Source organism: Aristolochia californica, unplaced genomic scaffold (genome assembly GCF_029961685.1).
Source record: "Aristolochia californica isolate CCGP_79_NKW_82.1479 unplaced genomic scaffold, dmAriCali1.0.hap1 SCAF_1, whole genome shotgun sequence".
NCBI classification, from domain to species: Eukaryota; Viridiplantae; Streptophyta; class Magnoliopsida; order Piperales; family Aristolochiaceae; genus Aristolochia; species Aristolochia californica.
The window spans coordinates 8,021,689-8,034,139 of NW_027181770.1; the positions used below are offsets into that span (position 1 = coordinate 8,021,689).

General features: G+C 38.3%; 2 protein-coding genes across 2 annotated transcripts; one reads left to right on the top strand and one right to left on the bottom strand.

Moving 5' to 3' along the window:
- The first annotated feature begins 1,604 nt into the window (after nucleotides 1-1,604).
- On the top strand, nucleotides 1,605-6,087 carry LOC137944550 (inositol transporter 1-like). Its single transcript, XM_068790234.1, has 6 exons — nucleotides 1,605-2,362; nucleotides 2,577-2,647; nucleotides 2,751-3,086; nucleotides 4,561-4,668; nucleotides 4,815-5,003; nucleotides 5,184-6,087. Exons 1-6 carry the CDS (start codon nucleotides 2,221-2,223, stop codon nucleotides 5,862-5,864), a joined length of 1,527 nt encoding a protein of 508 aa, XP_068646335.1. The 5' UTR covers nucleotides 1,605-2,220; the 3' UTR covers nucleotides 5,865-6,087.
- An 81-nt stretch (nucleotides 6,088-6,168) lies between these two features.
- On the bottom strand, nucleotides 6,169-8,007 carry LOC137944559 (protein WALLS ARE THIN 1-like). The gene is made up of 6 exons (XM_068790244.1): nucleotides 7,606-8,007; nucleotides 7,474-7,536; nucleotides 6,965-7,283; nucleotides 6,727-6,885; nucleotides 6,385-6,536; nucleotides 6,169-6,310 (listed from the first exon to the last, which is right to left on the bottom strand). Exons 1-6 carry the CDS (start codon nucleotides 7,803-7,805, stop codon nucleotides 6,184-6,186), a joined length of 1,020 nt encoding a protein of 339 aa, XP_068646345.1. The 5' UTR covers nucleotides 7,806-8,007; the 3' UTR covers nucleotides 6,169-6,183.
- Between the last annotated feature and the right edge of the window lie 4,444 nt (nucleotides 8,008-12,451).

Consider the following 12,451-nt stretch of genomic DNA (forward strand, 5'->3'; position numbering starts at 1 on the left):
CGCATTACATGGGGTACCCGAATTTAGGGATTTATGTAATTTTAGCCATCCGAGTCACCCTTTCACCTCCGTCTCTATCTTCCACCAACATTCGAGACCAATCTAATCTCAACTCGTTTATCTTCTTGACTCTAATTCGACTCTGTTTAAGATGACACATCCAAATGAAGCGCCTAAGATACGTGAGTCCGAATTTGATGAGACCCACACGAGTATGATCACATGTCTGAATGTTTCTGTCCTTTTTCTGTTACATTAATATTTATGTGGGGTCATTGGTGGAGCCATTCGGACATGTCAGTGCCGTGGGGCTCACCCATGTGCGAGACGCATCAACCTTAAAGAAGAAAATTACGTTTTAACCGCTAGGCTCCTTTGAGAAAGAGATAAGAACAAAGCCCTCGAACAGATGAGTAGTAACAAATGCCGTTGATCCAAGATCCGTATCTTCCTGCACAAGCAAATTCGGGAAAAACGAAAACAAACCCAGAATGTTTCGGCCGGAAATGAAAACATCGCAGGAAAGCAGTTTTGCCTTCCAAATTAAAACTCACGAATCGGGAAAAAGGAAGCTACGAATAAGATACCCGAGAATACAGCGTTCCCGGCAAGATCGACGGCGTGAGCATGGCGATTGATGAATGAATGAATCAATGATACCCACGTAGGCGACACACCCATCCCCACTCCTACATGTTGAGTCATTCTAATCCATTGTCTTCTTCCTCTTGATTGAACCGGAGCAGTTACAGTTGATGCTTTGCGTTTCGCCTTTTTAATGGCATCTGGTGGCGGACAAACGTGACAAACGTGGACTCTTCCACCGGAGATGTATCCGATGTCAATTTCCCGTGTCGGAACTCTCGGTTACAGCTTGCCTGAGGTCTCCACCTTGCTGCTGTCACGCCACCGTCAACGTCAGCCGGACCTCCGCCGTCCAATGAACCAGTCCTCGTTACTCGTTATGTTCAATGAACCCATAGTTCTGCCCTCAAAATTGACTTTTAGCTCTAATACGTTAAAATCTAAAATTGAAATTTAAGTGAATTAATTAGGAACTGTAACGATCCCGTCTTCCTAAGGCAGATTCATAAATCATAAATGATCCTTAAAACAGGACCGAGACTAGCCTGACAAAATCTGTATGGACTGTGTGAGAGCGTAACAGTGTAACCGCAATAGCGTAAGGGTCATTTTCGATTCGGCAAATCACGCCGGCCGATCTGGAAAATCTTTTACTGGTGGTCGCGGATTTCCGAGTCAGGGAGCACTATTTTTATGGCGGGGAATCTTGAAGAGGTAGAGTGTCGTTGGCATCTTAAAAGGTCGTAATTCTTAGTTTAATGACTTTTACTGTTTTACTAAAATAATAATCTTTTTAATTGATAAATGTCGACTGCGGCTGCCAAGAACCACTTTTTTTTTTTACCATATGTACCCCTAACTACTCGATATTTTGCATTTCGTCACGGGGTAGTATCGGTCTCGTGAAATGGCCAGGACTTTTCGTTCTCTCACAGTCGCCTGTGCCACATAAATCAAAATCTATAAATACCTTTGCTAACGCGCCCAAGCAAAGTAGTAACTTCTCTCTGTAGGAGTCGGAATTTCTCCTAGGCGGTGCGTTATATTTTGTGAGTTTCGTTTCTCTCCGGCCAGTGGCGATCACTTTCTGGCTCCTCTTGATCTCCTCCAGATTCTTAGTTTCGTAGGGGGTTTGTCGTTTCTAAATTTCGTCTTCCTCCCTCGGTGCCTACCGCTGTCCAAAGACTGGAGCTCCGGAGGTTGTCTGTGATTCTATCGGAAAGTTTAGGGTTTAGAACCGTGCTGGACTTCCAAAATCTATGTCTCATTGCCTCATACTGGACTTGGAAGGAACCTTATAGGATACTGTCAGAAACATTGCTCTTCGAAATTGTTTATATCATAGGAAGTCCGTTATTTCTTTCTGGCCTTCCATCGGTTTAAGGAATTTCTGTCTTTGCTCCGATATCCGTCATACTTCGAGTCTTTGGTTATTGGCGTTGAACTTTTCTTAGATTGTACAGAAAGGTTGAAATTTTTTCCTTGTTTTCTCTTTGTATAGAAAGAACAAAAGTGGGGAGAAGTACCGTATTTTAGACGGAGTTGATAAAACGTCTTATTTTTGGGTTTTATCGATTTCTCCACTGTTCCTACGATTTCTTTCCTCAGGATCGACTCTCGTATTAGTTACCGGAGATGACGATTCTGACCATGCCGGGTAGCTCCGGTTCGTTGGATTATGCCTCTGACCGACAGATGTCGTACTTCGGCAACCGATATGTACTTGGTTTAACACTGACCGCTGGTATCGGTGGCTTGTTATTTGGCTACGACACAGGTATGAGTATCCTTCTTCTTTTTTTCTTTTTCTTTTTAATTTTATATTATTATTAATATATATATTTTTTTTAAATTCAGTTTTTCCCCTCTGGTTATTCCTACAGTTCACTTAACTGCAGATGAATTTTAAAAGTTGTTTAAAGTTCTAGATTTTCAACAAATAGGTTCCATAACATATCCTGACTTTCTGATGTTGAAAATGTTATTTGTAGGTGTCATTTCTGGGGCACTTCTATATATTCGAGATGAATTTAAGGTGGTTGACGACAGCAAGTTCTTACAGGTACAAGGCAGCAGTTAAAATTTTCTCTTCTATTTGGCAGGTGCTATTTTCCTACTATTGTTCATTTGGGCGGGTAAGTGTTCTAAATATTTCGGCTCTGCAGGAAACAATTGTTAGTATGGCACTGGTGGGAGCGATTATTGGTTCTGCTGCAGGGGGTTGGCTAAATGATGTTCATGGACGTAAAAAAGCAACCCTATCTGCTGATTTAGTCTTTGCTGCTGGAGCTATTGTCATGGCTATTGCTCCAGATCCATATTTCCTTATATTTGGCAGACTCCTAGTTGGTTTGGGCGTGGGAGTTGCTTCTGTTACTGCTCCTGTGTATATTGCGGAAGCTTCTCCCGCTGAAATAAGGGGAGGGCTAGTGAGCACGAATGTGCTTATGATTACAGGAGGACAGTTTCTTTCCTACCTTGTAAATCTTGCTTTCACTGAGGTAAGCTTTGTCTTGCTTACGTTCACTCGCTGCTTTGGATATTATGTATGATTGTTATAGACCTTATTAATTGTCTGCAACTGATGTTAGTTCTCAGGGCTAACTGTGAAATCATCTTTTATAAAAGAAACATATATCATCAGAATAAAATTGGGTAACGATAAGTTACAAAATTGTGTTTCCGTGTTACTTCGAATCAGCCACGAAGTTTGAGAATAATTTAAGCGATTTAATAGATCGCTGCATTTCTTTGCGTTATTAATTCTATAGTTAATATTGTTAGGCTGGTCGTGTTTTGGCAGATTGGGGATTCATTTGCCAACTTGACATGGAAACTGTTGTAAAAGGATAGAGATTTTTCCTCAAAGCACTGCTATTCTTAGGTCTTATTTAATTTGACAGTGTCTTATTTCTGAAAATTAATTTTGTGGTTAGATCTAGTTGAATTTTTTTTCAAATGCCAAAATTTATTTTTGAATTAACTTAAATACTTAATTTGTTCTTGTGTTTTGGATGCTTAATAGGGGTAGTCCATAATATGGCAATATGATTTTCAAAATTCTGCAATTTCAGTATTTGTTTTTCCAAACTTGAAAATGCCATTGAATTCCAGAATTGGTTTGAGAACTACAAGAACCTTTTTTTATCCTGTTCAAATCTCTTTTGACCAGACATTTCAAATTGGGCTGTATACTTTGTGTCTCATATTTTCAGATTGGGGCGTGAAAGTCCATGCTCATGACGCGCCGAGTGCCATTCCTGGTAAAATAGACAACTACTGGCAATCACAACCAAAAGTTTTGTCATCTCTATTTCACGCTATAATATTTGATGTTTTTCATATCAATATTTTGTCATGATCAAGCAGGTCCCTGAGGCATGGTGCTGGTTGCTGGAAGTGTCTCATTTGCCAATCATTAGAAAGTTCTTATGGTCTTCCTGAGTTGCCAAGCTGTTGTTTGGTGACGCCCATAGTTCTCATCAAACTGCTGTAAATAATGATACTTACTTTTCTAGTCCCTGATTTGATTTCTGCTTTAATTTCAAAGGGGAAAAGAGCACTTTTCAGAATGTGCATGGTGTTATATTTTCAAAGACAAAGAAAACTCTTTTCAGAATTCGTATGGTTTTTATATTTTGAAAGGGAAAAAAACTCTCTCCAGAATTTGCATGTTGATATTAGCTCTGATCAAGTGGTAACAAAAATGAAAGCTTGTACAATTAAGATAAAACTTAATTAAGTTGGTATCAATTGTATTTCTTGTTTTATTATTTTAAAGTAATTGTATGAGTCCTAAATTGTCAACCTGATTAGAAGATTTATCTATTTTTAGCATGTCATTGAAGCCAATTTCTCTACATGGATGCATACAGAACAAGAGATTCTTTTGTATTCGTCTTTGTATATAGTAAGCTTGTGGATGTAGAAATGATATTTAGTGCATGCTATAACATTTGATTTGTGATTGTTCAGGTCCCTGGAACCTGGCGCTGGATGCTTGGCGTATCAGGCTTGCCAGCAGTCATACAATTCTGTCTAATGCTTTGTTTGCCTGAGTCACCGCGCTGGCTCTTTTTGAAAGTATGTACCCTTGAACTTCTCTGTTTTGCTCTTTAACTCTTTCTTTACTTAGGGGTTATATGCTTCTACCTTGGATGGTCTTCCTATGTCTCTAGGGTTTACTCAATTCTTTTGCAGTTCCTCTATAACTAATTTATATTTTGCAGCATAAGCAAGCGGAAGCAATTGCTGTTCTTGAACAAATATATGATCCAGAGCGTCTGGAGGAGGAGATAGACCAACTCTCTCTCATCTCAGAGGAAGAGTGTCATTCTACAAAGTCCAGTAACAGATACAGGGATGTTTTCATGACAAAAGAAATCAGGCTTGCCTTTTTTGCTGGAGCAGGTCTTCAGGTAATGGAGGTTACTGTTTATGGGTTGTCGATTGTCATACAATGTTTTGTGTTTCTTCATTTTTTGCTATTTATTTTCGTATGCATTTCTTGAGCCATTATTTGTGATTTTTTAATTTTTAAATTTTTTTTCAACCATCAGAGTGTATCAAATCACCTGACTATATTGTATTTTATGCAGGCGTTTCAGCAGTTTACTGGAATCAACACGGTCATGTATTACAGCCCAACTATCGTGCAAATGGCTGGGTTTCGCTCCAACCAGCTTGCATTGCTTCTGTCTTTGATGGTTGCTGCGATGAATGCTTCTGGGACCGTGCTTGGAATCTACTTGATTGATCGATTCGGGAGGCGGCGTTTGGCACTCACCAGCCTGACTGGTGTGATCGTATCTTTGGGCATTCTATCAGCTGCCTTCTTCTTACAAGCATCTGAGACAGTCTCGACAGCATGTAATGCCATTGCCTGCAAGACTGGTGGAACTGGTTGGTTTGCAGTTGTAGGATTGGTACTCTATATTGCATCTTTTTCACCAGGAATGGGTCCGGTGCCCTGGGCTGTCAACTCAGAGATCTATCCGGAAGCATATCGGGGAGTAGCAGGGGGAATGTCAGCAACTGTGTGTTGGATCTCAAACCTTATAGTCGCACAGGTATTCTTAACTGTGGTGGCCGCAGTGGGGACTGGTGGGACTTTCCTTATACTCGGGGGAGTGGCAGTGTGCGCCTTCGTTTTCGTGTTGTTGTTTGTGCCCGAGACCAAGGGTCTGAGCTTTGATCAGCTTGATAGGCTGTGGAAGGAGAGAGCATGGGGAAGTGGTAGTGGTTCAGAAGCCCTTCTCGAGGGTGGTGGTCGGTTCTAAATTCCTTCTGTTTTCTTAGAATAAATGGTTTGAATCTCTTTGGACTCCCGAAGCTTGGGAGGTTTTGACATTTCGGTGCAGCGTGGGCTTGTGTGTCCTCAGCTTCAGGAAATGCGACGTAGCCGTGGTACTCGTCCATTGCTGAGGTTCTTGTTTTTATTTTATTTTATTTTTCGGCGTAATTGACAAAGCCCCAAAGTATTTTAAACTTTGGATATATGTTTATACATTGTTGATACTTCAAATTATTAAGAGGCAAAAGTGTCTCCCTGCTCTTGTGACAAGCAGAGCAACAAAAATTCTAAAGGTTGAGATCTGACTAAGGACTGAGAGACAGGAAGGGAGAGGTGATTGTATCTGCAAACTCCGGGTAATCGTCGTCTTCCTTCGATTTAGCCCATAGAAATAAGTACAAGCCGCCCACAATCAACAGTGACCCTGCAATGCTGCAAGTCGAAACAGAACAAGTGAAATCACTGCTTAAAGAACTTGATCGACGAGTTTGATCGTCGCGTCTCACCTCCCAATTGTCATTCTCTCTCCGAGGAACACTGCTTCCATGATGGCTGTGAACAGCAACGTCAATGGAGCAAAAACCGCAACGAAGAGAGGACCCTTAACTCTTGCGCACCATGTGAAGATAAAAATCCCAATCCCGCTGTTGAGCACCCCCTGTGTAAGACGAACGATGGAAATGCGTAGTCTTAAAAAGTGAAACTCTGCATCAGTGAGATGGATACAGAAAAAAACTTGATTGAATTGGGTCTCTTACTCCAAATAAAATGCCTAGTCTTAAAAAGTGAAACTCTGCATCAGTGAGATGGATACAGAAAAAAAAACTTGATTGAATTGGGTCTCTTACTCCAAATATTATGTTTACGAGCTCCAGATCCCAATTGAGCTTCCATTCTGAGGCGTTGCGGCTCACAAATGCAGCTAGAACGCTTGTCTGGATTGTCCCAAAGAAATACATCATTGCAGTAATGGATAGTTCAGCTGGATATCTTCGTGCCACGGGTTCCTGATAAATCAACAAGTTACCGGCTTCACTGGTCTGTGTCTTTCTGTGATTTAAAGAGTTAAGTACAGTCCGCATTTACCTGCAAAACGAGCCAGATGCTCAAAGAGAGGATCCCTAAGGTTGCTAAAACATACCCAATAGACCAATTTCCTGAGATTGCGTTGGCTAGTGCAACCACATCTCCGTGCCAAAAGATCATGGTAAAAGCCCCTGCAACCGAAATTATAGTGCCGGATAATTTTCCGATGCCCCTGAAGCGATGGAGCTCCGGCATTTCTTGTCTCGAAGCAACGGAGAGCAAGTACGTGAAAGCAGGAAAGAGGTTGAGAATGGCAGACTGTGCCGTGCTTGATATATAGTCCAAACTTGCGGAGAAGAGGTTCTGGAACAGAGTTGCCCTGCACCACAAGATTAGCAAAGTTAGATAATGAAAATCACGTATTCTGAGATCAAATAGAGCTGGATGCATCAATTTGAGTGAGAAATGGAGGTGCACAAAAAATCCATTCGCGTAATTGGGTTTCTGCTGATATCGGAACTGGAGAAACCAATAGATTGATGAACTTTTTGAACCTAAAAGCAACTCACCCTAACAAGGCTAGAAGGAACGCCCAGCATAGAATGGAAAATGTTAAAGGCGGTCTCGATTTTCTGCAAAGTGAAGAAGCAAAGAGGTGAGAGAGGGAGAGAGAGAGAGAGAGAGAGAGGAATATGGGTCACCTTTCAATGAAGTATGCAAGGGGAGCCATGAAAATGGTAGCCACAGAGAACTGGTAAACAATGAAGACAACAGTACTAGTCCCTTGCGCGAATATAACTCTACTCAAAACGGCATAACTAGCAGCAATGATTTGCGCCATAATCATGTATGCGTAAGGGGCAGTTTTCCTGGCAACCCTCCATAAGCAAACAGAATCCATCTCTGTGCTGTTCCTGTCCTCAAATTTCTTGTTGGGCTTCACAAGGTAACAGAAACCAGAGAAGAAAGTCCTGAATTCGAGCCGAATCTGTTCCTTCAAATTTCCAATGGGCAGTACACGACATTCATTCTCTCTCTGTTTCTCATGTCTTAGCTCCGCTACAGCCTCTTCTGCTTAATAGTCACCGAGGGAAACACTTCTTCGCTTTCTTTCTTCGAAGCAGACGGTCAGTTGGGGAGAGAGTGAAGTGAATTTGGGGGCTGTAGAGAGCCTAGAGTTATACTAAATTGGTTTGACTGGCGCGCACGAACTTCACGTGACTGAGTCGCGTGGGAAGCTACAAGCCCGCAAATACGAGGTGGTGTGCCATCATCATGTATTAGCAACAAGTCATCGCCAAGAAGGAAGACGAAGAAGAAAATAGTGGGTCTTCCTCTTTGCTGAGAAATGTCTAAGGGGGGTTAGTGCACTTTGAAAGTAATGTGGAGAGTGAAAATGAAAGTGGATTATTTTTTTGTGTTAGTGTACCCAATAGAAATTGTAGAATAAAGTATTTTTTTTTGTGTTAGTGTGCACAATGGAAAGAGTAATGTAAAGTTTAAAAAAATATTTTTTATTAATTAAATAATCTGATAGATTTAACATTTATAACGTTAACTTAATATTTTATTAGTAAACTAAAGATAGATTTTAACTTGTTATAAATTAATAACTTATTAAAAACTAAAGTAAAGTTATTTAATTAATTAAATATATAAGAATAAAATAACTAAACAAGTATTTATTTTTATAATGTAGAAATAATTAATCAAATTATTATTTTGAAAAATCTAAATTTTCAGTCTTAAACTAGTAATTAAATATAATATTAACCATCATTAATTTATATAAAAGGATACTTTATTATATAAAATTAGTCAATTAACTCTTATAAGATTATTGTACTTAATTTTTTTTATGAATAAACGAGATAGATTTTAACTTGTGATAAATTAATAAATAATCAAAAAAATTAAATTATTTTTAATTAATTAAATATATAAGAAAATAAATGCTTACTTTTTAATATCATAATAGATAATCAAATTGTTATTTTGTAGTATCTAAATTCTCACACTTAAAGTAGTAATTAAATATAACATTAACCATCATTAATTTATATAAAAGGATATTTTATTATACAAAATTAGTCTATTAACTCTCAAAAGATGATTGTACTTAAATTTTTTATTAATAAACTTGAGATAAATTAAATATATAAGAATAAAATAATTAAACAAAAGAAAATGCAAACAGAAAGGTCCCTTCTCTTAAGAGGAAATCAAAAAATAAATGAAAGAAGATTTTGGAAACTCCGAGGACAAATAAATACTCAAAAGAAATATTTTCTATTGAATAAAAGGAAAGCAACATCAACCTATCAATGCAAAATAGAAAATGTCAAAAGTTGAAGTTACATTTTTCATCTCATCCCAAAGCCCTCAAACATAAACTACAAGGGACATATTCTCATGATAGGTAACAAAGGCTTGAAGAAAAGAAACTACTATTCAAGTTGCAACAGAATTGCCAAACCAAACTACAATTACAAAATTGAATATATGGCTTGAGAAACATCCTAACATGATTGAGCAAAACTCTCACTCCCCATTGCTATTTGATGAACCTTCCTCACTGCCACTATCCAAATCAATTGATGGGCTTGTTTCTTCAGCCGACTTTGCAAGGCCAAGGCCAGCTTACACCTTCAACATTGAGGCACGCAGTAGCCGGTCCCCTAGTTTGAAATCCTTGTGATATTCTTCAATTATAACACCCTCTTCATATTGGACCTACTCTTCCTACATGATAGCATCATAAAGCTGCATCCACAAATGACGCTAGTGTTTAGGTTAAATTTCTAGAGTTTAAGATAATGCCAACTCTTGGAACATTAACTTCTTGCCATCTTCTGTTAATTACTAACGAAGAATTTATCTATTCACATCATCCAGATGAAAAAAAAATGCAAAAGATATTTTTACATTTTCCAACTTGGATCCAATATCAATGGATATCACTATTGTACAAGATATTTTTACATTTTCCAACTTGGATCCAATATCAATGGATATCACTATTGTACAAGATATTTTTACATTTTCCAACTTGGATCCAATATCAATGGATATCACTATTGTACACAAAACAAACTACTGGCAACATATTTCGCACTAATTTAAATAAAAAACTCATCGAATTGGGACATAGGTGCGGTGCCATGACATCTATCCATCTTCACGTTTATAGTCGTCACTCTCATACTCTTGTAGTGCCTCCAACAGTTACCTCTACAAAGCTCTCTTCTCATGATCCACCAGCTTCCTCATTGCCTGTAGGTCATGTTGTTTTTTATTTGGACCTACCTATTAGTTTACGAAAAGGTAAACAATCTTGTAAGCATAACAATAGTTCTTGGCTTGCTTGTGTTGGCCCATTAGGCTCCACAGACTCTATCATTGCTAAATCAAGTGCAGTTCTAAACCTATAAGAACAAAAATAAAATAGTTAACATAACTTGCAACCAAGGAGTTCCAGGAAAGCAACTTTCTATTGTGATCAAGCTCCTTACATTTAGTATACATGTGCACTAGAGAAGTATTAAGAGAACCCTTAATCTGAAATCCATTTCTTATTATGTACCCATGAATTTCTTTACCATGTCTATGAGCTTATAGACATGTACATGCCTTAAGAGCTGCTGACATTATAAGCTCATCTAAAGCAACATCGTAATAGTGTACACTCAAGAACAATCCCAACGACTCTATGAAACAGCCTAAGTTTTCATCTCCTTTAATAAGGTTTGTCCATGGGATAAGATCACGCAGCTAGCCTACAATTTGCATTTGTCGAATAAGCTCCAATGCTTCAACAACATGCCCATTTTTAACCAGAGCAAAAATAGAGAATTAAAAGAGACTAATCCGCCTTCAGACCCACAGACTGCATTTCATATAAGTAATTCAATGCTTTCTTGGCATGGTCATAACATGCATACTCAGAAATCATAATCATATTTGGTTCTACTTCTTTCATTTAGAATCCTGAAACCAATCCAGCAAACCCATGAAAAATCTTTTGCCGGACATAAACATTGAATTCCATGAGATAAATGTCTCTTAAAGACACTTGGTTAAACCACTGACAAACATCACTTAGACAATCTCATTCCCCGTACATATCAGTCGAGCAGTTCCCCACAAATACATTGTTCTCGAAAATTGATATCACAAAAAAAGTTTCAAAGCCTCAGATAAACAAAAAATTGCACAAAGTGCATTCAAGATCATATATGTTGGAGATAAGGAAATTTGGGATTAAAAGATAAGATTGAAGATAAAAGATTTTGAAAATGAATTCATATGGGATAAACTCACTTATATACATGTAATCTTATTTGTATAAATATAATCGAAAAAATAAGAATTTATTCATGGTATCAGAGCCTATATGTGGGCCTCCAACCAAATTATCAACATGTAAGAGCCCAAAGGGCCTACACGTGAGGATGTGTGTTAAAGGAGCAATCACATATGGATTAGTGAGGACAAATATATTGAGTTTATTAGTTGGAAAAAAAGTTTCCTAAGATGTTTATTCATTTTAGGATGAGCTTTGGACCCAACTTTACATGGTATCAAATTTGATGGAACCATAGAACGTTATAAAGCCCGTTTAGTCACCAAAGGCTACAACCAGATTGAGGGCCTCGATTATCAATAAATATTTGCCCCAGTTGCCAAACTAGTTACTATACGTGTTTTACTTAGTGTTTCTACTATTAAAAGATGACACCTTTACCAAGTTACAACAACAATGCGTTCTTACATAGTGATCTTGATGAAGATGTGTACATGTCCTTACCTCCAGGATTTGGACGAGATGGGGAGATTCAATTGTGCAAACTCAATAAGTTTTTATATGACAAAAATCATGATTTGGATAATATAGGTATAGGCCATATTTTTTTGCTCAATAAGTGGATAATTTAGGTGGAGATTGTAGATGATATCATAATAACCATACACAGGGAACTTGTCACGGATATTGGCCTGGAAAATGATGGATCTCATGGCATCCACCTTTTGGTCTGGGTCCAAATTCTTCAAGATCTTCAAGATCTTTAAAATAAATATTGCTGACACCGAAGAGTTTGTGGGAGTTAAGAAACTACTTCGGTTGGTCCAATGGGAAGTAAGGTGCCAATGAACAGTCACTCGAGTACTTTTGCCGCTGGTACTTGCACGCTGCACATGCCTGCCTCGTGTCACCTTTAACTGTCATTTTACAAGCCAATGATGGAAAGGTTATCCACTACTGACCGGTATTTGTCAACAATAGCGACAATCGCCACCACCAATCTTTCGTTGCCACAACGCCCACAAGAATCTTGCACCATGAATTTCTTGGGCATGCCCATAACCAAAATATTAACCATCCAAAGAGCAATATCAGATTTACTCTTTCTTAGTATGGAAAAACCACGAACAACACAACTTGATCATTGAGTTGGTTCACCAACCTAAGGCCACATATTATAAGGTAGTTTATCCTGTTTGAATTCAAATTACATGTATGAATGTTTAGGATATGTACGACTAATT